Source organism: Artibeus jamaicensis, unplaced genomic scaffold (assembly GCF_021234435.1).
Source record: "Artibeus jamaicensis isolate MK-2021 breed Jamaican fruit bat unplaced genomic scaffold, CSHL_Jam_final scaffold_916, whole genome shotgun sequence".
Lineage (NCBI taxonomy): Eukaryota > Metazoa > Chordata > Mammalia > Chiroptera > Phyllostomidae > Artibeus > Artibeus jamaicensis.
This window is the reverse complement of record NW_026522059.1, coordinates 56862923-56890890: the sequence shown is the minus strand read 5'-3', so window position 1 is coordinate 56890890 and position 27968 is coordinate 56862923. Positions and strand designations below refer to the sequence as shown.

General features: G+C 42.3%; 1 protein-coding gene and 1 long non-coding RNA gene across 5 annotated transcripts in view; one reads left to right on the top strand and one right to left on the bottom strand.

Annotated features, from left to right (window-relative positions):
* Positions 1-1372: 1372 nt before the first annotated feature.
* Positions 1373-15505, bottom strand: LOC128626738 (uncharacterized). 2 transcript variants are annotated; one of them, XR_008390790.1, is made up of 3 exons: positions 15233-15505; positions 14716-14861; positions 1373-2824 (listed from the first exon to the last, which is right to left on the bottom strand). It is a non-coding gene; the product is annotated as an uncharacterized LOC128626738 (long non-coding RNA). The 2 variants fall into 2 exon arrangements; XR_008390791.1 differs by lacking the exon at positions 1373-2824 and adding an exon at positions 13122-14129.
* Positions 15506-15730: 225 nt separating this feature from the next.
* JPH1 (junctophilin 1) overlaps positions 15731-27968 on the top strand; it is an 89910-nt gene continuing 77672 nt past the window's right edge. For all 3 annotated transcript variants that reach the window (XM_037150965.2, XM_037150964.2, XM_053661243.1), the window contains exons 1-2: positions 15731-16285; positions 22015-22774. In XM_037150965.2, coding sequence (XP_037006860.1) covers positions 15907-16285; positions 22015-22774 — 1139 coding nt within the window. In that variant the 5' untranslated portion in view covers positions 15731-15906. The remainder of the gene's footprint in view (positions 16286-22014; positions 22775-27968) is intronic.

The following is a 27968-nucleotide window of genomic DNA, read 5'->3' as shown; positions in this document are numbered from 1 at the left end:
GTGGTAACCCTAAGCTCTTAGCTTAGCCCAGGCCCTGTGCCTTGGGGAGAGGAGACTGACTTCCCAAGGCCAGAGCTCCCTAAAGATCGCACACCTTCCTGAGTCCACGTTCTTGGAGATGTTGGGCAAGGAACACAGCTCCTTACACATTTACCAGCTTGACTAGAGCTATCAGATTTTTTTTAAGTCCCAGATTTCAAGTCCACCCCATTAATGACCCATTTTATTTTGCAAGAATCACTGTCTATTGTACACTCATCCTTAGGAGGCATGCTTTTATGTAGTACTTTTGAATTTTGTTTTCAAAATGAGTAGGAGGATATTATTTATAATTATCAAAGAACTTTGAGAGAGAATTCATGCAAGAAAGATGAACTCATATTAGGATCGCTAGTATCGGGCAACTCTAAATTTATTTCATCAGTTTGTGGACTCTCACATAGTCCACCTGAGAACACTCAGAGTAATTATTGAAAATAAGATTCCTGAGCCCAACTCAAACCCAGTGAATTAAAATTCACCAAGAGAGTGACCTGGACATATGTATATTCAATAAGTGCCCCTAGTAACTATCATTGGGGAAGTTTCAGGAATGGTCCTACAGAAATGATTCTTCACCAGAAAAATACCTTGGGACACTGGAGAGGCTCTCAGAGTGTATGTGATGGGGTCTCTCTCAGAGAGACTTCTAAGGTAGGGCGTAGTCTGGATAAGCACTTTCTGAAAGTACTTACTAAGGGATTCTCAACTGTACTTTGATAAAGTGTCAGTCATAAAGGAATACTTTATATGGATCTTAAGGGTTAAAGAAGAAAATATTAAAGATGTAAATGTTGGTGCATAATTCTTTCTAGAAGTGGCAAAATTTTTCAGACCAGCAAACACGGCAAGACTGACAAACTGGTATATAGCTGCAGGTTCCAAAATGTTCACTCTATCACAGTCAGGCAGACAGTTGATGAATTACTCTATCATTTGGTGAGTCTGAAATCACTCATGCCATCTGGATTACCCAGATAGTCCTTTTCCAATCAGGAGAATCTTCAAGAGTCCTAGAATTCATGAGGTCCATACACTGCTGTACCCACATTGCTGAATCATATGTCAAACAGAAGTTCTAGTCAATCACATATAAAGTATTGATTTTTAAAATAATAACATCTAACTACCACACTATACACTTGAAAGTAATATAATATTGAATACCAACTTAATTGAAAAAAAATTTTTAATGATATTTATCCACTAATGATTTGCGAACTCAAATATTAGGAAACACAAAGAAAAATACTTTGGATATGCTAAAAGCCCCAGAAAGCCCTGAATATTCACAATAATTAACATTATGTGCTAGTTATTAAGCCCAGAAAAATCCATTCACTTCTCCATTCAATTCAGTGTCTAAACCAGTGAATTTACATTTTGTCTATATCTGCATAATTCTTCCACAGTGTTTTGATTTGAGCTATGAATTTAGTATGTAAATAGTACTAGCTGTATGGGGATGTTTGTACCAAACAATAACAATGAACTAGGTGCTGTGTAAATAGAAAAATAAATTGAAATAAGGTGCTAAGATGCTGAAGATTGGAATTTCAATTTAGTTATTAATAAGCAGTACAATTTCAAAGTTTAAAATAAAATAAATTAAAATGAGCATTGCCAACCTGCTGCCCTACATTTTTCCTTGTATCTTTACAAGTTTTTACATACATACAAATACAGCATGTTACATATACTGGTCTGTACCTTGTTTTTTTCTAACTGATAGATCTTGGGAATTTTTTATCAGTACAGAGAGAATTTTTGTTCCTTTTTGATAATCATGAAATCTAAATTTCAAATAAATTTTATTAAGCTTGAATCAGACCTTCATCTCTCTTTGTCCAAGGCTCACCTGTACATGTGTTTGAGTGTGTGGATGTGTGTGCATTTTAAAAAGATCTGGATGTATCAGTTCAGGGTCTCCAAAAAGCAGATGCCAGGACAGAATTAGACATACAAAAGAATTATGAGGGGAACACATGTGAAAGATAAAAGCTAGAAGAAGCAGGAGTAGGTGGGGAGAGTCTTTAGGTCACCATGCAGCTGTTGGCTGGAGATAGTCCCAGTAGATCATTGCCTCAACATAAACCCTGCTGGGACCCAAAGGTACAGTTGCTAGAGAAAGTTCACCCATCTCCCTGCTTGCAAAAAGTTCTCTTGAAGGGAAATCTGAGCAGTCCATAGCCATGGCCAACACATCTCCCCTTCCATTCCAAAGAGTGCCTTCTCCACACATTTGGGGAGCAGCTCCACACATTTGGGGGCCTCTCTTCTTGAGGGAAAGCTTAAAAAAGTAAAGTTAATAAGACGACTAGGAACTCTGTCTCTGCAGTTGGTCAAGGAGCTGCAAATGCTTATCTTCTGCCTTTCTTCTCTACATCTTTTAATTCACCTCACCCCAAGCTATCATAGCAGCAGGGTCTGGTAGTTTTCCTGGTGGTGTGACCCAAACTTTCATTCCTGGAGAGTCTGAGCCCTTCTCAAAGTGTGGCTGCTGATGCAAATGTTCATAGCTACAAGGAGTCCGTGGAGAACTAGTAAGCAACAAATGGATCACCTGGGTTCTGCACATGTTTTTTTCTGTCCCCGTTGTACAAAAGCCTCTTCCTGCTCCCCAGGGCGAATTATTCCTGCCAGTATGGTAATTCCTCTTCTCATCTGCTGATCCCTGGGCACAAGAGTCAATGGAACTGCCAGGCAGCAGCCAGAATTTGTGGTTCAATAGCACTCTCACTTTGTCTACTTGCAGGAGTAAGATCCACTGGAAACCCTGCAGAACCTGGAGTTGCAGGGATAGAAAATAAAGACATTGAGTAGGTCATTTAGATGTGATGCTAAGTAGAGTGTTCTTGTTTCTTGATTAGTATTCTCAAGGAGTAGTTTCTGTTGATGGCAGACTGGACAGAGACAGTAGTAGCTAAATCGACCTTGATAAATGGGAGTCTTTCTTGTTGGGCCATGTATAACTTCCATTTCTGCCACTAAGGCCACTAGTTTGTGTGGCTCTTGTTTCTGGGCTGGGCTGGGTGATGAGGAAGGATGGCTGCCATCACCCGCATAGGTCACCTACTTGGATTTTTCTCTTCCATGGAAGCCCATTGACATGCTGCACAAAACTACTCACATGCATTGCCTATCCTCATACATTCATCCATATGTCTCCATCCTAGACCTCCATGTCTCTAGTCTTTCAGTCCTGTCCCTTCTAGGCCTCTGACCAGATATCCAAGCTGTTGGCCATTGCCCAGAAGTCTATGTATATTCACACCTCAGGCCACTTTTCCTTTCACACAAAACAGATAATCAAGTTCACCACTCACAGCTCTGCCCCCTAGAAGAATTATCACCCCTTCCCAGCTAGGTGATTACAATGCAGCCTCCATTCATTTTCAGCTTCACCCATATCCCAAACCTGTCCATCTAGTAGGTTGTCTAAAAAGTCTATTTAATTTTTTCCCATAAAAGATACATTTCATTTTCACCAATAGCATTATTGATTCAGATATTTTTTAAAGATTTTATTTATTTATTTTTAGAAAGAGGGGAAAGGAGGGAGAAAAAGAAGGTGAGAAACACCAGTGTGTGGTTGTCTCTAACGTGGACCCCACTGGGGGCCTGGCCTGCAACCCAAGCATGTGCCCTGACTGGGAATCAAACCAGCGACCCTTTGGTTCACAGCCCACACTCAATCCACTGAGCTACACCAGCCAGGCTGATTTGGATATTCTGATGTCAGCTATCTCCTGTGTGGTATAACATTGATTGTTCTCAATTAATGTCTTGATTTCATCACTATCAACTTCAGTTGGTTTACTGGATTGTGCAGTATGTCCAGTGAGAAATCTCCAGCACAAAACTTTGCAAACCACTTTTGACATGTTAGATCAGTCATGACACCTTATCCATACACTGCACAAATCTTTTTTGTCTGTGTTTCAGTTGTTTTTATATTTCTTGAAATAATAAAACATAAAATGCTGAGAATGTTGCATATTTTCTTCCATCTTCAATATTGAAATGGCTACACAAAAATTTACCAATTTTGGTAAGTTTTTTTTATGGAAACTGATATGACAGCTGTCACAATACAATCTAACAAAAATTTAAGTATATTTTATTGGTATTATTACAGTTTCCCAATTTTATCTCCCCTCCACCCCCCTCCACCCTGCACCTCCCACCCTTCAGCATCCCCCCTGCTCACTTAGTTCGTGTCCATGTGTTGTGCCTGGAGGTTCTTCGACTTCTCCATTTCCTCTACTATTCTTAACCTCCCTAATTTGTGCCTACCAATTATGATTCTTATTCCTTGTACCTTTTCCCCACATTCTCCCCCTTGCCCTCCCCACTGATAACCCTCCATGTGATCTCCATTTCTGTGATTCTGTTCCAGTTCTAGCTGTTTGCTTAGTTTTTGTTTTTTAGGTTCAGTCATTGGTAGTTGTGAGTTTGTTGTCATTTTACTGTTCATAGTTTTAGATCTTTTTTCTGAGATTATTCCCTTTAACATTTTATAAGGGCTTGGTGATGATGAACTCCTTTAGCTTGGCCTTATCTTGGAATCACTTTATCTGCCCTTCTATTCTAAATGATAGCTTTACTGTACAGAGTAATCTTGGGTGTAGATTCTTGCCTTTTGTGACTTTGAGTACTTTTTTCCAGCTCTTTCTTGCCTGTAAGGTTTCTTTAGAGAAATCAACTGATAGTCTTATGAGAACTCCTTTGTAGATAACTCTCTCCTTTCCACTTGCTGCTTTTAATATTCTTTCCTTATCTTTAATCTCTGGTAACTTAATTATGATGTGCCTTGATGTGTTTCTTCTTGGATCCTACTTCTTTGGACTCATTAAGCATCCTGGACTTGCATGTCCATTTCCTTTGTCAAGCTGGGGAAGTTTCCCTACATTATTTGTTCAAATGAGTTTTCAATTACTTGCTCTTCCTCTTCTCCTGGCACTCATGTGATTCAGATGTTGGAATGTTTACAGTTGTCCCAAAGGTTCCTCAGCCTCTCCTCATTTTTTCTGAATTTTTGTTTCTTCACTCTGCTCTGGTTGGATGTTTATTTCTTCCTTTTGTTCCAAATTGTTGATTTGAGTCTTATTTTCCTACCCCTCACTGTACATTGGTTGTTGGTTCCCTGTTGCTTTATTTCACTTTGTATAACTTTCATTTATTCCTTTATTTTGTGACCATATTCAATCATTTCTGTAAGCATCCTGATTACCAGTGTTTTGAACTCTGCCTCTGATGGGTTGTCTATCTCCTCATTACTTACTTCTTTTCTTGCAGTTTTGATCTTTTCTTTCTTTTGGGCCATATTTTTTTGTCTTGGCACACCTGTTACATTGTAAGGGGTGGAGCCTTAGGTATTCACTAGGGCTGGGCAACCCACTTCACCATGTTGTGGCACTGTATGTAGGGATGGGTCTGAGAGGGAACAATGCCACTTGTTCCCTTGCCTGGCTCTCACCCCACTGTCACTTCCCTTGCTTCCCACAAGCAAATTGGGCCATTCTAGTGCTAATTCTCAGGTGGGTGAGCTTGTGTAAGTTCTAAGATCCTGTGGACCTCTCCAACAGACTCTCCTGTGATACTCAGATTTTCCCATGGCTGCAACCCCCACAAATTTTTATACCCAGAGGTTCTGAGGCTTTATTTCCCAGCACTGGAACTTTGTGTTGTGTGATCTGTCTCACTTCCCAGTTGTTCCTCCCAGTTTATCTGCAGGCATATATGGGTAGTCCTGTCTGCCAGCCACTGCCTTGCCTGCTTGGTCCACCACCTTGCCACATGTCTTCTCTGCCATGGCTTCCCATCTCCGCCCCTCCTACCAATGTGGATGAATATTTCTTCTTTAATTCCTTGGTTGTTGGACTTCCATGTAGGTTGATTTCCTGACAGTTCTGGTTGTTTTTTGTTTTTAAGTTGGTTGTTATCCTTATTTTGGTTGTGCGAGGAAGTGACGTATTTCTACCTATGTCTCCATCTTGGCCAGAATCCATAATCTAACCAAATTATTTCAAATGACAGTAAAGACAACTCACTATTATAGCTATCCTACAGGAAAAAAGCAAACTTTTTGGCCAACCCAATAAAAACCTAAGGCAGGCTTTTATCCCTTCTTCAGATGTTGGTATGGAATCCTAATCCTCCCATGATGAGAGCTGGGGAAAGGGAATTAGTGCAGCCCTAAGAGATATGGGTTCTGGGCAACCTGTTCCTGCAGCTTACTCATGCCCTCTGGTCCTGGACCTACTGTGTCTGTCTCATGATAGATTGCTTCTTGATCTGTTTGTGTTTGTCTTGACAGATCCAGCTCATAATGGGAAATTCTAGATGAATGGTCAGTTGGAGTCCTATGGCCAAACATTTCTTTACTACCATGGTCAAGTAACTTACCAGGAACTGCTTCTCAAAGCTATAGAATTCTCTTTTGCAGATGACACAGCCTTGCTTCAGATCCCCATAGACCTTCAGTGTGAGTCTTCCACTAGGGTTTGCCATGTTCCTCATATTAGGTCTTTCTTACCCCAACACCAAACACCAACATGAAAGACTCTGCCTGATCATAGGGGCCAAGAGGCAGGGCTGTTTAGGACACAGCCTGGGCCTCCTGCGGAGCTCTTTCCTGCTCTGAACCCTCTCAGGGATGGCAGCCAGCTTTCTGTCACTCAGCACATAGGCTGGAGCAGTTTCTAAGTGTGGCATGTGTTGCTTCCAGAATCCAAGAGACCTGCCAGGTGCCATGGTTCCTTGTCTGCATTGGAGGCCACAAGATGCACACTTTGCCTCTTATTTGCAACAGATATCCTGAGTGAGCCTGGCCCTGCTGTGAACACTGTGGCTAAGCTGAAGTCACAGCAGCTGGAGACTGTTTATTAAGTACCATCCTCTCAGCACCTGAGCAAGCCACCCCCTGGGATGTTCCAACTTCTCAGTGAGCTTTAAAAATACCTGCCACGTGAAAGTAATAATAAAATGCAAGCAATGACAAAAATGTGAGAGCATATATAAGGAAAGGAAGAGGAATTTAAGCCTTATCTGAAATGCAATCTGTCTGCAGAACCCAACCAGGGCTTTGAGGTGTGCTGTTGAGGTGACAGGGACAGTGACCCCTAGCAAAGACACAATATGCCCCATGTCACTCAGTCAGAAGAAAGCCTTTTGTATTACTGGCTATTGTTTGTAGTCCCTTTCCAGAGCTCTCAGAACCAGTCCTTCATCAGTAATAATCCACATTTCTTTTACTGCCTAATAATTGATTTCCCTTTTTTCTCTCCTTCAGTTATCATCACTTAGCAGCTGTTTACAACTTAGTGGTGCTTTCTGCAAATTGTGTGCCTCCTTTCTTTATTCAACTGTTCAGAAAAAGATGATCTCATCAATATTCCCAACCTTTACCATTTCAATACCAACAATCTTGAATATACTTTTAAGTTGCATTGTCACTCCCAAGTTGTACTATTTCAAATACAGTGTTGTTCAGCATCTTCATATCTTCAGAATAATGCTTTGTGATTTTCAGTGTACCACAAGAGACATGCAATTGTCATCTTGTCTACCCAAGTCCCAGAGACCTCTTTTCCAGGAGGTCTCTTCTGTCTCAGTCACAGGCACAATTCCTTCATTCCTTCCCTCTATAGGGTGCCTCTTAACTCAAGACCCCTTCTTTAGAGATGTCTGGAAGGATGCCCCTTCCACTTTATCCACAAAGCTAAACAATATGCCCCTAAAAAGCTTCAACCATAGCAGCCCACAAAACTGCTCTGTCCTGTAAATTCTTAGGAATCTTGGCACTTACTTGCCACTGTAGTTGTCTCCTATGGACTTTTATTGTGTCTTTTTTTTATCTCCTGCCTTTTTAGAGATGTTTTACATACTTAAAGAGCAAGGTCTGAACGTTACTTTGCTGTATCTCCAAACTTAACCCAGTAATCATATGTACATATGCACATATGTACACACATACATTTTATGGTTTCAGGTGCTAAGTCTTCAGTAAGACCTGCAACCTGCTCTGTGCCCTCAATCTTACTACCTCTTTTAAGCCTTCCTTTAGTCTGTCACTAGTTACTCATTATTAGAACTTCCCTGAAACTCTCTGTGAGACTCATCATTGGCACATACTAAGTCTATGAGAAGCTCTACCCATTAGGAAGAGCAAGGAGAGAGCCACAAAGGTCCAGTCATGGGAATAAACCAAAGCACTACCCTTGAGACTTAAATAAGGTTTAGGTGGTGTTTTTATGTTGAAATTAGACTTGTTCTAAATTAGACTTTTTGCACCAAAGGTAGGGTTGCCTAGTTGTACAGATAAGCTAGCAGGTATCCAGCAATTAAAATTCTGGTATCACAACACTAATGTCTAGAACACAAAAGATAGCATAAAATCAAGGAGACTAGAGAAGGATAAGGAGAAATCTACACAGGATATGAGCCAGCTGAAGTAGTGGGTGAGGAAGAAGCAGAAGAGATGTGAGACATATGGGTTTTACAGAAGCCAAGGGAGACTCATGCTCACAAGTATCAAATTTGCAGCTGCCTCTAGCAGGATAAGAACTGAAGAGATGCCATTATATATGTCAACTAGAAGATCCTCCATGGCTAGACAAGCTCCATTATACCAGTGAGGGCAGAACTCAAATCAAGTGGTATGAGAATGAGTGATGTCAAGTAAATACTCAAATGTAACATACGGTACTCTTTCAAAAAGGTCTATAGTTTTGAGGGTAGACACAGAAGACTTGAGGTAAAAGCAGTACTATGGACCCTTGGTTCTTGAACTTAATTTATTCTGGAGGCTATTTGAGAAGTAATTTGTCCAAAAACTGAATCATACTCATACTCATGCCTTCCCTCCTTGGTCACCTGAAAGCCACGTGACTGATTATACAGGTATCAGCATGAAGGGGCTGTTGGGCCAATAACTGAAGTTTTGTTCAACAAAAAAGACATTTTTCCTGTGAATGACTTGGTCAAGAACTGAATTATTCAAGATGGAAGACATTCAAGAACCGAGGCTTGACTGTATCTAGAAATGAGGACTGTTTTCACATGGAGGACATACATGAGCACATCTGATAGATGGAGGAAAGAAATTATAGCATATTCAAAAGAAGGAAGGAATTGACCCAGAACTAGTTCCGGAAAAGGACACGTTTTCCTCTCCATTGGGGTGAGTGGGGAGAAAAAGAGAATGAGAACTAATGTTAAGTTCTGAAGAGAGGAAAGAGAAGGCAGGTGTGCCATGCTTTGGCTCCTTTCCTCTCTGATGAAGAAGACAAGGCCTCTGCTTGGTGGGAAGGAACTCAGGCTGAGATGAGCCTGGGACAGTCATAGGAAGTCACCTGAGAAGCTGTGTGGAGGGATTGGTCTGAGGTCTGCACCCATGTTTCCAATGGCAACTGGATGTGCTTTTTTTCTCTAGAAGTGTTTCCTAGGAGTGGGGAATGAGAAATGGTGGCTTGGGATTGAGGACTCCATGGACAAATGCACCGGGAGGTCCCTGTGGAAAGGACAGTGTGGAAGAAATGACTCATAGAGCCTTCGGACAGGGTAGGGTCAGGCCAGGGGGACAGGGAGGGCATCAAAGGAATGGAGACCTTGATACAAGTTGATGATTTGTTCACTGAGTGGGGAAGATGAGACAGTGTTGTCAAACAGTGGAATTGTCAAAGTCCAGTTTGAAAAGTTGGTTTACACTGGGGTCAGGGTAAGGCCCAGGCTGTGTCTCAGGACTTTATGATAAAGGTCATGATACTGAGACAGGCTTGAAGACAGGATCAAGCTGCCCAGGACAATGGCAGGAGACGACATGGGGGACAGAGTACATAAACCATTAGTCCCAATGAACACAGGGCGCTGACCTAGAGAAGATGGCAACAAGATTAGTCCCTATGGCTTGAGTGAACAATGCAAGTCTCAAAAGGGGGCACTACTAAATAATAGCTGTCAGAGGAGAAAAGTGAGAATAACTTACAGGTGGACCTCATTTTATTGTTTCACTTTATTGCACTTCAGAGATGTTTTATATTTAGCAAATTGACGGCAAGACCCTCCACAAAAAAAAAAATTTATGACTTGCTTCATTGTGATACTTGCTTTATTGAGGCGGTCTGGAGACAAACCCACAAATTCACCGAAGTACTCCTATACTTATCAACTCATTAAGTTTTGTTCTTAACCTGCATTACCCAACTGCCTACTATACATCTCTGGGATATATTCCTAGATAATTGTTTCCCACATGTACATATCTTCCCAACCTCTGTAATTTACTCCTTTTCCTCCATTTCTTTAATGCTTTCTTTAATGCTAGACAGTAGCATTACCATTAATCTGGGAAGCTGTTCTTAAAAACAAGAAAAGCCATCTTCACCATCCCTCCTTGCTCCCCACTCAGGCGACTTCCTCCTCACATTTTACTCCTCTCACTCTTGCTCCAAAGCAAAAAGGTGATAAAGAGAACCACCTCTTGAGCCAGACAGACTTGAGTTTGAAATATGCTCATCAATTTCTACCTTGAATGATCTTGGGCACATAAATGTCTTATACCTTATTTCTATTCTCCTATAAAATGGTTATAAAACTAGTACAACCACACAGGTTACTATGAGATTTAAGTGACTTAATGCATGTAAAGAACTTAGCACAAAATCTGGCATACAGTGGTTGCCTTCAAAGTTTTGAAAGCCATTCATTTTGGAATTTTCTTCCTCTGCTGACTTCATGTTGTCTGCAAAGCTTCTGATCTTATTTCTTAATTCTTTATTTATTGTAGACAGATTTCTTAAATTCTTTAAGTGCTGTATAACAAAGGTGCTAGTAATACTCCTTCTGACTTCTGCTAGTAATACTCCTATATAAGTCAAATAATTTTAATTGTATGTGCTTTTTTACACATTTGGAATCACATCTTTTAAACAATAAAAACTGGCAGATTAGCTTTTGGTCATTTGTAAACTTTATTAAAAACTCTCCATAATTCTAATATGTAAATAAAATTAAATCATTAATAAATCTTAAACACACCTTCATTAAAAAAAAGATTAAAATCTAAGGACAATATCTTCACCAACATGTTCTTACTAGAGATTCACATTCAAAACAGCTTACCTTTTTGTATAAAGTTTGCTAGAATGGCAGTCTCTAATATCTGGATTTGAACTGGAAGAAAAGAAACTGCTAGAGTGGTTGTTGACCTATGGGCTTTAAGGGCCTCCCCCACCCCACCTGTCAAACCAACATTCACATTCTCTTCTTACTAATCCCTTCTTAAAGCTAAATTCAACTGCCCCTTATCCAGGGCAAAGGTTCAGAGTGAGAGGGAAAATAAGGACATTACTAACCCTGACTATTAAACGCAACATTATTCCACTGCCTACTCTCTGCCATCCGTCATTCTCAGCACCTCTTCCTAGTTCACTTTCCAGTCTTTTCCAACCATTACCATTGAACCCAAACCCTGACATCAATGAACACATCAATGTGACTGGGGAAACATTCCACGGTGATGGCAGCAGGTAAATGAAAGCACGGCTAGTATTGTTACTTTGCCAAAAATTATTCAGTGATGTACCTAGTATTCAATACTAATTTTCTTCCATGATGAGAGTCAACGGCAGAGTCAGGTTACATTTAAGATTACTTGAAATTTAATAGCAGATAGTTGGTGGTAGATTCTCTTTTACTGAAGGTTCTTTCCAAGGAAGACATTATTAGAGATAGCAAGAATAATATTTATTAAGAGATAAATAGAGAATCAAATCAATGATTTGGAACATAAGGAAGAAAAAAACCAATCAGAAAAATAAGGAGAAAAAAGAATCCCAAAAAATGAGGATAGTATAAGCAGCCTCTGGGACAGCTTCAAGCAGTCCAGCGATCACAATATAGGGAGGCCAGAAGGAGAAGAGAAACAGCAAGAACTCTATTTGAAAAATAATTAAAGAAAACCTTCCTAATTTGGTGAAGGAACTAGACACACAAGTCCAGGAAGGACGGAGAACCCTAAACACGATAGATGCAAAGAGGCCCACTCCAGGACACATCATAAACACCAAAGGTTAAAGATAAAGAGGGAATCTTAAAAGCAGCAAGAGAAAAGAAGTTAGTTACCTACAGGGGAGTTTCCATAAGACTGCTGGCTCATTTCTCAAAAGAAACTTTGCAGGCTAGAATGGATTGGCAAGAAATATTCAAAGTCATGAAAAGCAGGGACCTATAGCCAAGATTGCTCTACCCAGTAAAGCTATCATTTAGAATCGAAGGGCAGATAGAGAGCTTCCCAGACAAGAGAAAACTAAAGGAGTTCATCATCACCAAACCATTATTACATAAGATGTTAAAGGGACTTACTTAAAAAAAAATTATGAACAATAAAATGGTAAAAAAATACATATCTATCAACAACTGAATCTAAAAAACAAACTGAGCAAACGGGAAGAACAGAGACAGAATCATGGATGTAGAGAGAGTTTTGATGGTTGCCAGGTAGAAGGGGGTGGTGGGGAAGTGAATGAAGAGACGAGGGGATTAAGAGGCACAAACAGGTAGTTACAGAGCCATGGGGATGTAAAGGGATATAAAGTACAGTATAGGAAATGGCAGTAGTCAAAGAACTTTTATGTGTGACCCATGGACATGAACAATGGTGGGGGGATGGCCTGAGGGAGTGGGGGTGGCTGGATGGAAAGGAGCAAAAGGGGTAAAATCAGGACAAACTGTAACAGCATAATCAATAAAATATAAAGTGAAAAAAGACTTATCAAACTGGTGAGTTTTTGTGCAGTCATTTTAATATTGAAGATGGAAGAAAGTAGGCAACATTTTTAGTGTATTATGCTTTATTATTTTTAAAAAGGTAAAAATGCAACTGAAATGCAAAAAGGACTTGTGCAGTGTTATGGAAAAGATGCTGTGACTGATTGAATGTGTCGAAAGCAATTTGCAAAGTCTCTTGGTACTATTGATATTTTGGACAAATAATTCTTTTTAAAATATTTTATTTATTTATTTATTTATTTATTTATCTATTTATTTATTTTTAAAGAGAGGGGAAGGGAAGGAGAAAGAGTGGGAGAGAAACATTAGTGTGTGTTTGCCCTTTCATGTGTCCCCCACCGGGGACCTGGCCTGCAACCCAGGCATGTGCCCTGACTGGGAATCGAACCCTTGACCCTTTGCTTCACAGGCCCATGCTCAATCCACTGAGCTACAGCAGCCAGGGATGGACAAATAATTCTTTGCTGTGGGTCTTTCTTATGCATTGGAAGATGTTCAGCAGCATCCCTGGCTTCTACCCACTAGAAGCCAATAGCAGGAAATAGCCAACATACTGAAAATATCCACATCAAAAAAGATATTACTAAAGATGAAAAAAGAGATAAATGGCCATATCTTTTATCTTCCCCAAATTTCTATACTTTACCCAGATGTATATGTACCATGATCCTGCATGTATCCACCATAGATGGACAAGACATCTTTTACAGAAACTAGAAACTCCCCTGGGCTGTATATTCCAGAAAATTTATCACTTGCATGAGAGCTAATTAGGAAAAGTAAAAATCTATCAATGTTTCCATCATGCTTGCAAACAACAACGTAGTCTTTAAATACTCCTATGTGTCTCCAACACATACGGGTAGGTCCAAAAAATATATAATCAAGAGACAAAGGATACTCTATGAAGAAAGCTAGCTTTAAAAGGGGGAAAAAATGTTGTCTTTGCAACCACACTGTTTCTCCCATGAAACAGAACCACCACATAGATGGAGATGTGTTTACGTGAACTGCTGACCCTGGTGTGTCCCATAACAAAGAAATGCAGTTATGGCTCAGCTGCAAAGTCCTGGGCCCTCGTTTTCCCAGTGGCCTAAATCAATCCCCAGCCCAGGGTGAGATGCTGAGCAAGATGTGGAATTATTTCAGGCCACTAGGGTAAGCTCTATTCCTGGCAGCTCTGCAGGCAGCACCATGGATGAGGTTTCCTACTTCTTTTTGGTGATTTGGTTCTGTGTAAACTGCGATTTTCCCTTTTAGCATTTCAGACAGATAAGCAGGAAAGGCCGGCTCCAGTCCTGAAATGGAGGCAATCAAGGTCTATTTCAGTTCCTTTTCTGTGCAGTTCAGTCTACTTTTCCCCGTTGCCTCCTCTAACACCTGTCCTTATATTTTTATCTGATTATCAAATATCTATGAAAGTTTGGCAGCCTCTGGTGTTCAGTCAGTCATCCAAAAACATTTTAGCCTAAGGAATGCCAGGAATACTCTGCAAAATGTGTCCTTGAGAGGCCAACCTAAGACTCCTGGCTGTGGACCACAAAGAAGTGTCCCCTGGGTATTTTGAGGGTGAGGTTGAGACCAACCCCTCCTCGCAACCAGAGACAATACCATCTGATTGATTCAACTTGCCTGTTACCTATCTCTAATTCCTGACTTTGCACTAAACCCACAGTATGCTCAGTTGCCATCTAACATAATAACAAGGGAAAAGCAACTCTTGTTATCTCCATATGGGAGACAGTGAAATAGAGGTTTAAAAGTGTAAACGAGTTGTCGAAAGTGGATTCAACAAAGCAATGTTGTAGCTGGAAAGATCAGCTGACACCTGTCCCTGGTTTTGTAGGTCACAGACTCTAAGTTTTAGAGCAGTGTTTCACTTACCATATACCTCCTTGAAAGCTTCTGTTTACTTTCTTAAACTGTGGATACCAGCGGAGAGGTACCAGGTGTACATTCCAGACACTCGCCCGATATACACAGACTGAGCCGGCTGCCTGTTGGGTACACAGCTCCAGGCTACAGAATTTCTAAGGTTGTTAGGACAAATAAGGCATTTAGGCGAATGACCTCTGATGTACAAGAAAATACACTATAAGCTTGCAAAGACAGATCTAAAACATCCTCTCCATTGTTATAAATAAAAAAACGAACTAATTGATTCTGTGCTTTTTTTTCAAACTGCATTAGTCTTCCCTGCATCTTCACTAAATAAATTCACACACACACGTGCTTTGAAATAGATAGTGTCAAAGAACACCCTGCACAATTATATCTAGGCTGCTACCGATTTATATCACAGGTATACATATATCTGGAGGATATTAAGTCACGATGACAGCGGAGCATGACAAATGCAACAAACACAAGTTCGAATGCCGAAAAAAATGCAATTACAAACCTCATTCAGGCAAACACGCACACAGTAGTTTTCCTGTTAAGTAGTTTTCCCACACTTACAGGCGCTTAACCACCTTGATCAACCCCAAGCACAAACCCAGGAGGCTCCGGCGCCCAGAGCCGTCTCCAGGCACGCACGCGGCCGCGCCTTCATCTCCAGGTGGGGACTGTCGCTCCTCCCCGGGGACGGTCGCCCAGCCACAGCCAACCCTTGCGCAAGCACACGCGCACCCCGCGCCCCGAGCCGGAGAAGCCGCGGACCCGGGGCTGGGTGCTGGGCCCGCGGGGCGGGAGCGCCGCGGGGCCGGGCCTCCGCGCCCGGGGAGGGGACAGGGGCGGGCACGGGGCGGTGCCCGGCTCACGTGGGCGGGCGGGAGCAGCTGAAGGTCCGCTCGGAGCCCGGGCTGTCCTCTCGCGCGCTCCGCTGGCCAGGGCGGCGGCGGCGGTGGTGGTGGTGGTGGAGGAGGAGGAGGAGGAGGAAGGCGGTGGTGGCGGCAGCGAAACCCGAGGGAAGGACGGGGGCGGCGTCGGACTGGAGCCGAGCGGCGGCGCGAGCTGCCCAGGGCGCGGTCCCGTGCTCGCCCGCCGGGCCCCCGCCGCCGAACTACACCCTGCCGTGCCCAGCTCTGCCCGCGTCCGTGCCCCCGCGGGGAGCGCGCCGGGGCTGCCCCCCGAATGACGGGCGGAAGGTTCGACTTCGACGATGGCGGCACCTACTGCGGCGGCTGGGAGGAGGGCAAGGCGCATGGGCACGGCATCTGCACGGGGCCCAAGGGCCAGGGCGAGTACTCGGGCTCCTGGTCGCACGGCTTCGAGGTGGTCGGAGGCTACACCTGGCCCAGCGGCAACACCTACCAGGGCTACTGGGCTCAGGGCAAGCGGCACGGGCTGGGGGTGGAGACGAAGGGCAAGTGGATGTACCGGGGGGAGTGGTCACATGGTTTCAAGGGGCGCTACGGGGTCCGGCAGAGCCTGTGCACCCCCGCTCGCTACGAGGGTACCTGGAGTAACGGGCTGCAGGACGGGTACGGCGTGGAGACCTACGGGGACGGAGGTGAGCGGCGTCGCGGGGGGCTGGGAAGGCTGGCGCGCGGGGGCTCTGACCCCGCGGCGGGGCGGAGGGGGTGGGGGAGGCGCACGTGTCCGGAAACCCGCCAAAACACCTGGGCAGCCGCCCACGTAGCCCCTGTTCCCGCCCTGGTCCAGGAGGTGCGTTGGGATGCAACTGGTGCGCGGCGGGAGGGGGGGGGGTGACCTGACCCGGTTCTGAGAGCGGGCGCTGTGTCCACACCCGGGGCAGCCGGGCGTGAATGTACCTGGCCGGCGCCAACACAGCACCGCCGCGGCGAGGAAGCGCCGCCCGGGAAGGTTGGGCTGCGGAGGGGACGCGGTCATTTGAGCCCGTCACATTACGTTCCTGCTCCCTGCTCCCGGCTGGGTTTGAAATCGCCACTAGCGTGGAGTTAGAGCGAGCGCCCTGAGCTTTCGAGGTTGGCGGTCGACGCTGACCGCTCCCAGATTGGTTTCATATGGAGTCGTATTTCGCTGCCGGTCCTCTAGTAGCCTAAAGATAGAAGCCAGAACCCCATAACTAGGATGTGGGGGAATGGCACCTTATTTGGGGTGCATTTGGAAACATCATAGCCATGGGAGCGGAGAGGCCACCTGACGCAGGTGCCGTCCTCAGGGTGTGGGTTTTTGTTCCTAGTTTTCGTAAGGTTCCTTAAAGTATTTGGTCAAAACAATGGTAGTCTTTGTTGACCTGGAGATCTATAGACAAATTACTAGGAAAACATTTTAGAAATGAACACAGAACTCTATGTTTTAAAAAAATACTATTGAGAGCTATAGTCCCAATAGTTAAGTTAGCAGCTGCTTTACTCCTGAGAATGACAGTGCCCAAAACTGACTTGCAAAGTGTAAGGCGTAAACCGTATATGGCTGTGAACAAAATTCACCTTATTTTAATATTTAACAAAAGAAATTATATATAGTAGAGCAAGCTTTTTCATTTAGGTTAAATATATGTTATTCACACAGGTGTCAGAACTCGATGAATTTCCTTGTGTAATAAGCTGGGAAAGATGAACGACTTATGCTTGGCAATATACATTTTCTGATGATAAACATAATCATAATTCATCAGAAAGGGTTGGAAGAGGTGATGTCACTTTTGGAATTATGCAGCTCAGAGTTGGAGGATATTAAAGGGATCCAGTTCAAAGTTTCTCCAGCCCGGTGCAACCCCAGTTAGGCCGTTGCTTATATAAAAACTTACACAATTTGTGTACTTCACTTACTCAGAGCATGGGCCGTGTTCAAATGTAAAACGGCAGAATGGTAGGATTTGCTAAAAAGGGCTTCTTGTCTTCCTACAGTACCAAGGATATTATTCTCATGGATTAAAAGAAAGAAAATATATTTCTTGAACACTTTTATATGGGCTGCTTGGGTCCCAAGTTCCACAGTAGTTCATCAGGGCCCTTAGATGTTTTGAATGGGCATAGGATACCTCGGTCGAGTGCCCTGCCAATACCTTAGTTTGTGATTATATTTCATTGGAAGCCCCTGCTCTTCAGTATAAAGAAATTCCATGCTCAAATGTGGAACACAATATTTACTTTTGTGTTCCACATTTAAAAATATTTATTTTTTTAAATAAATTATTTATTTTTTAAGTGTGTGCAACATTTTATAACCTTTTAGGAAGGTTGTGAATAGTTCTATTCAGTTGGGAAGGTTAATAAGTTAGTCTTCTTTTAACATTACATGTCATTGAACAAAATCTCTTGGTTTAGAGCATTCGTTATACCTAGTAATCAAAGTACATATAGCACAGTGAAGGTCATCTCTGCATGTGTTGTGGAATCTCAAATACATGTCTGGGCTGACTGTATTTATAATCTGCATCCTGTTTTAAAATATTTTAAAATTAAAATCCTTAAAATTTGGCATCACCATAGTATAGTGCTTTTCTTTTTCTACAAAAGAACAAAAAATTCAAATATGCTATCAATTAAGAAGGGGAAAAACATCTCTTAAAAGTCACGATTGAGTGTTTACTCCATGCTAGGTGATTTCCTGCTTTCTTTAATTTGTCACTCTGTTTAATGAGAAAGTCTTCAATCATAAAAGGGGAGGGGATCTAACTGGAAGTGTATGACCGTGACTTATTTCATACAAAGGTTTTGGCCCAAATAGGAAATACCACTTTCTATATTCTTACTTGACTTACCTTGGTTTTGTTCTTTGCCTCTGCACAACTGTATGTCCATCCCTGTATTACCTACCCTCTGTCAGACTTAGGGGAAATCTGACTCCATGTATTTTGTGATAACATTAAGTTAGAGGAGAAAGGAAGTAGTAATTCCATGTGAGAAATATCGTGTGATTTATTACTGATTTATGTATAATGTGTTGCTGAAGGGAAATCCCTGAATATTAGATTAGAATAAATTGGTTCCATATTCACAAAACCCAAGTTGAGGAACCCAGCATTTTTGGTGCAAATACTGATCTGCTATACTTCATCTTTGTCCCCACCTGTCAGAAAACTATTAGAAGTATCTAGGAAGACCCAATGTTAACTGGATGCGTATTGGAGCACACCCATCTGTACCACAGAAACAGGTTTGGCATACGACAGTCTTAATTTGACCGCAACTCATTCTGAACTGGATGCCTTCTACTACAAAATGGCTTTAGCTGGAAAATCAGCTCCCAGATGAAAAGTCAGAGAAGAATTTAAAACCCATAAAAATCAGATTTACACTTGTGAAATCTGCGTGTTTTTAAGCAGTCAGGAGGATCTTAATTAGAGCTTTATCTAAGCAGCAAATAAAGGCACTGGACCCCATGTGCTTCATAAAGACATAGAGGCCCTTTTTTTTCTACATTCACTGACTAAACTAAACGTATTTTAAATTCCAGATGAACAGCTGACACTTTGACTGTAAACTGTTTCTGGAAAGGCCATGGAGGGACCCTCCCATATGTTGTAATTTAACAGAATAGAAGGGAAGCGTGGCCACACTGCTCGTCTCGCCTCACTTACTTAACAGTTAACCAGAGACATTAACTTCCTAACTATTATTGTTGCCTTAAACTGCTTAGATTTTCAAGCAGTACTTCTTTGGAAATTCTAAATATTAGTTTTACTTTTGGCTATAACCATTTAAGGAAACCAGTTGTTAACGTTCTCCCAGTGCTAACCATTTACTAGGATAGTACGGTTGCGGTGTAGAAGTATAACTACTTTACTGATTCAAACAGCACCTTTAGGTATTCTTCTAGCAAAATTAACTTGTCATTATATAGGAAAGTTAGAAGGATATAATTTTAGTGTTTCACATTTATTTAAAACAAAATATCTAAAACAAGGTGGTTTGTTTCAGTATGTGTAAGTCAGGTTGTATAACTTTTATCCTAGAATTTAAATTGTGTCTAGATAGGCAAAGAAAAAGTCAAAGTTGACCTTTCCTAGTAATTCTGTTACCTTCCCTGTTACTGTGGTGATGTTTGCAGATGGCTAGTATTCAGTAGGAAGTCTCTTACCCTAACATGTTCCTTCAGACTGTCCTGCCCCTTTGGGCTTATCCTTTTGAGAAAGCTGTGGCCCACCCACCTCCTGAGAAGTTCATGGATGTCTGGTTAAGACTTTCACATCTACCCAGTGTATGACCCTCACAGTACCAGGCCTACTTAGTACTTCAGTTTTGTCCTTCTGTTTGTTTTGTGACATAAATATAGCAAAACAAGCAGAAAGAGAAGAGAGTCTTGAAATTAGTCAAAACTTTTGATTTGGGGGCCATCGTGGTTTTAACTTTAAAATATAGTCCTTGTTACCACAGTGACATAAAACTACTAGCATTTTTGCTCAGAATTTTAAAATGAAGTACACGCCATACTATGGACATCTATATATGGCAATTTAAAATGAAAAGTGACTTCAAGGTAGATCTGCAAAATTAGAAACAAAGAGGTAGGGCCACAGTGTAACAGTGGTTTACTGTCTATGGTCCTGTGAATTGTTATGAATACCAAAGTAATGGCATGTTAAAATTTCCACATAGCTTTGTTTGGGGAGGTACTATAATTTTTTTTTAATTTTGTACCCATTAGCTATAATGTGGTGTTCAAATTATTTTTTATTTCCATTTTTCCAATTACAGTTTACTAGTATTTATTAGTTTCAGATATACAGTTATTGGTTAGACAATCATATACTTTATAAAGTGTTCCACCCCAGAACTTCCCAGGGAGATATTGTAATTTAAATTTTGCCTTTAATGAAAGGAAATGACCTTGATTTTAAAAAGAAAATTCTAAGTTCCGTAATTTTAACATTCATTTACTCCTGAGATTATTTAAAAAACTGTACCGGGTTAATTTTGAAATGTCTTTACTAATTTATTTAATAGAAAACCTTATTGAACATAAACACTTTAGATTAGAGGTTATCCTATTTCTGAAAAGGCATAATAATCATTGAGGAAAGTGATCTGGTATCATACAGCTTTAAGGAACCCTGTCAAACACATCTTTTCTCTGAGATGAATTCCATGATGTGAAGAGTGAAAGGTTTCCTTTGGCCTTATCTCAGTTTTTCTGAGGGTAAATAGATATTCTTTTTAGCCACCATGGCCTTTTACTATAAAGTTATCAGACACCTACGAAGCACAGAACGCACAAGCCGTGAGTTTAGAAATTTCATGTTCTCTTAGGGTAATTCCGACGCTCAGTGCTCCTCGTCCTTGCTGTGAGTCACAGTGCAGGGGCAGAGGCCAGAAAAGCAGCAGGAGGAAACAGAGATTTAGCAAATAATGTGGGACAAATCTTTTTTTAAATATGTATTTTTTTAGGTATAGTTGACAAAAAGTGGGTTTCAGGTGTACAACATAATGATTCCATACTTGTGTATTTTGTAAAATGATCTTCACAATAAGCCTAGCTCACGTTCATCACCTATAGGGGACAAATCTGGTGCTTTTCCCCTGAAAATATACAATGTTAAAACAAATTGCCCATTTTTTCATGATGGTTCACTCTATTCAGGATATATATTGTATTTGTTAAATCACTCTTAGCTGAGAAAGTTCCACCCAAATTTAAGTAATAATCCTAGATATTTTCATTTTTCCCACCACCCACCCCCCAAAAATCTGTTTGATGACCCATCCCTCAGTGGGTCCTTGATCTTGTTGGAATGTTATACTGACAGATCCAAAAGTCATTTTTAGATTTTTTCAGCTAAGTGAGAGTAATTAATAGTAAAATTGGAATAAAATACACAAGTAGAACTCATTTCATCTTCTACTATGGCACTGCATTTTAATTGTTTTTATGTTGAAATTTTAGTTTTTTTTAATTACAGTTAACATTCAGTGTTATATTAGGTTAGGTGTGCAGCAGAGCGGGTTAGACATTTATATAATTTACTAAGAGGGATTTCTGATTTGTCAATCTCAGGGATGAAAAGTTGTTTTCCAGTGATCACCCTTTGTATTCAAAAGTAGTGGTTTCATGTGAAACTGGTATAAAATTTTAGATGAAAAGCAAAATGACCAGACTATGGGAAAATCCTGTACAATTCCAAACTAGACACCAAGTCACAGGGTGCGGATTCCCAAATGAAAAGCATCCAGTAGAGCTGACTGGGAAGGCTGTGGGATTTGACCTCGGGCCTGTCTACCCTGCATGCCCAGCTGCCCAAGTGCACTGCAGGCCCTGGCAAGATGGGGCACCTTCCTCCCTGGACTCATGCTGTGCTTTGGTCTCTCGAAGGTACCTACCAGGGCCAGTGGGCCGGTGGCATGCGGCATGGCTACGGCGTGCGCCAGAGTGTGCCCTACGGCATGGCCACCGTGATCCGCTCGCCCCTGCGCACCTCGCTGGCCTCGCTGCGCAGTGAGCAGAGCAACGGCAGTGTGCTCCACGACGCAGCGGCCGCGGCCGACAGTCCGGCCGGCACCCGCGGTGGCTTCGTGCTCAACTTCCACGCCGACGCCGAGCTGGCTGGCAAGAAGAAGGGCGGCCTCTTCCGCAGGGGCTCCCTTCTCGGGAGCATGAAAATTCGCAAGTCCGAATCCAAGTCTTCCATCTCCAGCAAGCGTAGCTCGGTCCGTAGCGACGCAGCCATGAGCAGAATTAGCTCCAGCGATGCCAACTCCACCATCAGCTTTGGCGATGTCGACTGCGATTTTTGCCCTATGGAAGACCACGTGGACGCCACCACCACGGAAACCTACATGGGTGAGTGGAAGAATGACAAACGCAATGGTTTCGGCATCAGCGAGCGCTCCAATGGCATGAAGTACGAGGGCGAGTGGGTCAACAACAAGAGGCATGGGTACGGCTGCACCGTGTTTCCTGACGGCTCCAAGGAAGAGGGGAAATACAAAAATAATATTTTGGTCCGTGGAATAAGGAAGCAGCTTATACCAATAAGAAATACAAAAACTAGGGAGAAGGTGGACAGAGCTATCGAAGGCGCACAAAGGGCAGCTGCCATGGCAAGAACCAAAGTGGAAATAGCCAATTCAAGGTATGTAAACACAAGGCGGGTGGTTTTGCTGGATCGTTCCACCCAGTGCCCTGTCAAATTGTGTTTGTCAGTCTGTTTGATTATGGCACCAAAAGGCCCCACAGCAGCCGGAATCAAAGGTGGCAAATGATTAAGCCCAATAGAAATATACCTACACTGTTCTGAAACTTCCCGTCATCAAAAAAACGTTGAAAGTACATTGAGGTCCCCTTCCTATTATAAATTACTTCCCTTATCCTCAATGTGTTGGAGTTCACACAGGCCAGGTGCTCATTCTCCCAGTCCAGAAAGTTACACTTATTTAAAAAGTGCTCCTGAAGTACTGCCACGGAGAGGATGGTGTGTCCACATGGAAACATACTGAGTATGGATGAGTCTCTCTGTCCTAATATTTCAGTTCAAGGTGTGTACAACTCCCTCTATAAAATTATCCTAGTTTATAAAATTCAGATTCTGTTTTCTGATGCATTTTGGGTGAAATTGGCTTCAAAAAAGCCACTGAGATCTAGATAGGCAGAGGTGGGAAGTTACATATAAAATCTAGCATGCATTCTTGAAGACATCAGAGGTCATGTGCATGGGAAAGGCAGAAGGACTAAAGCTGCGCAGTATATGCAGGAAAGATTAGATCACTGGGATATTCTAAGGAGGGGGTGGGGGCAGCTTGGGACTGACAGATGGGACTGTCAGGGTGCCAAGGTTGGAAGAAAGTAGAGCAGGAGAGATGAGCTGGAGTATGGAGTGAGGAGCAGAAGGCGGGTGAATAATAGATTGAAAAGTAGGGTGTATGTGGGCATGGAAGGACTGTGTATTTGAAGTTTTACCATTAATGGCTGGGTTCAGAGATTCAACAAGAAGAATGGAGAGATCTAGTGGGAATAGAATTTTATTAGGAATGGATGTCATGTTAGAAAACAAAGAATGACAATAAATGGAAATTTTTATTTTTAGGTTTATTTAAGTGGGTACAGACTGGCCCCAGCTATGTGTGACTTGAGGCAGACATTTAGTATAGCATGTGAAAAACGCTTCTCCTGTTTCAGTAATATTCTCCCGTAGAAGTAAACCTCCAAAGCCACAGAATTAGCATGTCTTCAGGTTTTTATTCTTAGCATTGAATTGACATCCCCCTCTCCACATTTTTTGGTTAAAACATAAAATTTGTGATATTTAAATTCTTTATGTACAGAAAAGTGACAATTTCATGTGGTTGAACTTAATACTTCCAGGCTTTTAGAGGTTTTGTTGTTTTCTCCTTTTAATGCCCCTATTTGATGGCTGCTGTTTACTTCTGAGTGTCTGAAACAGTACTTGGAAAATAGAATTGGCATTATTTATATGTAATATTAATACGTTATATTAAAAGTATTCAGAGGTTACCATTGTATCTCAAACCAATCATTTTTTAAAAGATTTCATTTGTTTTTAAGAGAGGTGAAAGGGAGAGAGAAAGGGAGAGAAATATCCATGTGAGAGCTGAACATCAGTTGGTTACCTCTCATTTGTATGCCCTGATCAGGGACCAGACCTGCAATCCAGGCATGTGCCCAACCGGAAATTGAACTGGTGACCTTTCGCTTTGCAAATGATGCCCAACCAAGTGAGCCACACCAGTCAGGGCAAACCAGTCCTCTTTCACAGTTAGTTAATTGGTACAAACTTTTATGAAGGGCTCTCCTTTCTTCTCTGCCAAGCATCTTCTCTGCCAAGATCTTAGTTTTGTGTAGTCACCGAGCGATGCATCTACCTGCTTCTCCATTTGCTTTGTAGATGGGATACTTGGCACGTCTAATCTTGCTGGCTTCCCTGGCCCCCAGCTGACACTAAATCTGGTCACACACCTTTCTTTAAACCCTAGCCTCTAATTTTAAACATGCTCCAAAATTCCCCCATTTTATTTTTACCTTACAACCTAGTGATATACTACAGGCAGTTCGATCTTGACAGATGGAAAATAAACCTGTGCGGAACACCCAAGCATCAGATGACTCCCTCATGCTTGCTGTAATTACTGACTTTATGATTAGTTGGCATTGGAGGAATCTACAAAAAGGGAACTGTTTATGACGTGAAGCTGGTCTCTGACTATACTGGTATCATAAAACTCTTTCTTACCCAAGCACTAGCTATGTTCTTGCTGCTGAAAGTCCTGGGGGTGCTATTATGTGGTTTGGGAATATTGTGTTATAGTTTATAATCAAGAATCTTTTGTTTAAGATGTTATACTTGTAACTAGTCAGCTTCATAAAGAACTTCAGTTAGCTGTTCCAGAAATGGTCAGTTCATTATGCTCACTGAAACAAGCCAGGAACAGGACGAATACTGCATGACTCTACTTCTGTGAAATATAGGAAGTGGTCCAACTGATAGAGTGAAATGGGGGCTGCCAGGGGTGCGTGGAGGGGGGACATGGGAAGGTGGGGTTCAACAGGTATGATTCCAGGGTGGCAAAATGAAGAAGTTCTAGAGTGCGGTGTACAACATTGTGTCTGTTGTACACCTGCTATGATGCACTTGAAATTGTGTTAATAGGGTAGATCTCGTGTTAAGTATTCTTACCACGATAATAAAAATACTCTCTGGATGCATTTCCACAATAGACCAGAAAAAACCCACTCAATTGACCCTTTCTATTTTACTTACTTTCACCCTTTTTGTCCCCGTTTCTTGCTTTAATGGCTACTTCAGATATAGAGCTTTGCAACTTGTTTTTTGTGGGAAGTTGCAAAAGGACTGGCATTCTCTCTGTACTTGTTCTGAGTTTAGAGTTCTACGTTCTTTTTTTTAAAAAATGTTTTAAAGGGAAAAAAGGGGTTTTGTTAAGTTTTTGGAGCTCGCTGCCTGGAAAGGACTTCCAGCTGCCCTACTCCCATATCCCTGGCTCTTTCTAGTGCCTGAGTGTCCTCTCAGTCCTTCTGGCCCCTCTCGTAGTTGTTGTTATTGAGGTTTTTGTTTTTAAAACTATCAAAAGTTTAAGAACATAGACACACTCCTCTGCTCCCCTCTGCCACCGCCCTGATGATGGCAGAGTAAGAACTAGAAAGTGCCACTCTGCAGCGGCCACAGTTGAAATGAATAGTTCGCTTTGGGCAACAAAAGAAGATGACCAATTATTAGTTATTGACCATTTCAGTTTGCCACCCAGATAGTGCCAGTCATTTTTCTATTGTTGTCATTTCTTATGCTATAGACATAGCTTGTTTCTGAAGCCTCAGGGAAACAAATGACTTTCGTACCATCACCTCATTTCATCTGGAAGCAAAACCTCAGGTTGGCACCAATAATGTTTCCTCCAGTAACACCTCCCCAGGGAAATTAGGAGGCACACAAGCACCATCCTAGACCCAAATATTTAGGAAAACAAGTCTGTGGACTTTCCCTTTGCTTCTTTGAAAAGGACATGATGTGTCTCCCCAGTAAACACACAAGAGGCTTATTTCTGAAGGCTTCGTATGGCCCCTGTGTAACTGTTACAGATCAGGGAATGTGAGATGACATAAATCAGCAGGGACTAGGAATAACACAGCAGCTACAGAATTAGTAGACCCCTGTAGGCACCAGCAGGTTAGCACTTAGAGAGTTAGAACTATAAGGGATGCTTATGATTTGCTGACCTCCTGTCTAACTTTTCCTTAGTTTCTGGTCCGTTCCCAGAAGTACTATGTTGATAAGAATTAACAAAATGTTTTATTCCCCTGTTGTCTTGGTCCCAAGGATAGAAAATATCACCTGGAATTGAGAAAGATTCTCAGTCTTGTTTTTGAAGAAATGTTCAAGAGGGAGCACAGCCGGTCAGACACGCCAAGCCCTCCCCAGGCCCACCCCACCATCCTTGTGGTTTCAGTTACATTTCTCATTCTCTCATCACCAGTCATTACCTAAAAGAGACGTTCAGATCACTGTTCCTTGAGAAAAATACTTGAAAGAAGAATTTTAAGAATTTAATTCACTTGGTTGAAATAGCAAATAAGTGTCCCCTAGGGAAACGCCCTTCCATGGAAATGAATAGATAATTCAGAAAGAGCTACAGACAAAGGAAGAGCACTGTAGGATCTGAGCCTCAGAGGAAATATTGTAATTATTGTGCTAGAATACAGAAGTGGGATGGTGACGGGACAGGAGAAAGCCACTCTAAAGCAGTGACAACCATAGACCTTTGCTTGTACCACCTTCATTTATCAGGTTACGAGGAAGAGAAAGTGGGAGAAAGGAGTGGCCGGCCTCACGGGAGCTAGTGGGGTATGTGGCTGGGAGCCCCCAGAACTACAGTGAAGTGTCAGGGATGGGACAGACCAGCCCATACAGTGGGGTGGCCCTCCTCCCATTAGTTTGAATGAGGACCCCTCAGTGCCCCAGCAGGTGGTAACAGCCCCATCCAGGCAAGTAATAATAGAAGGGAGCCTGGTGCTGTCTCCTGATCTGCTGGGCTTGTCACAGGGTTACGGAAGCAGCCAGATAGATGGTGGAGGGCCTCAAGCTCAAGGGCTCTGGAGCTCAGGTGAATGCTGCATCTGCTTCTAGAACTACACACGGGGTTCCGTGTTTGCCAATTTTTGACTTCAATATAAAAATGACATAGTTTGAGGTGAGGGCTCCATAGCTCAGAGGTTAAAGCACTGGTCTTGTAAGACTGACATAGTGGGGAAAAAATCCCACAGGAAAAATGTATTTCCTATACTTTTCTTTTAAGATGTATTACTGTTCTATACCACTCTCTCCTTTCCCTCCAAGCCCAGAATAAGTCAGCCACACCAGCTTCCCGTCAGTTCTGAGGACCATCTGCTGAGCCCTTTCCTCTGCCTAGCACTCTTGCCCAGCTCCTGGGCCTCTCCCAGGCTGCTCCCTCCTCAGGTTTTAGGCATAAAGCCTCTTCGTCACCAAGAATCTCCCTAACCCCACATCCTCCCACTTCATTGCCATCCCCTTGGTCTAAGTCCCCCAGGAGTCTAAACTGTCATGTTATTTCAGCATATTTGTTCAATATCTCTTCCTCCAACTAGATTGGAAAGCCAGACCCCGCAGGCAGCTTCGCTCACTCTTGTATGTGTGCATCAGGGCACTATCATAAGACCTCTAGTAAATGTTTGGTGAGTGAGTGAATTAAATCCTCATACTTAGGGTATGAACATTGCCAGTGCTTCTAATTCCATTCTACTGGACATTTATAAACCACAGTTTTAAGGAAAGAAACATA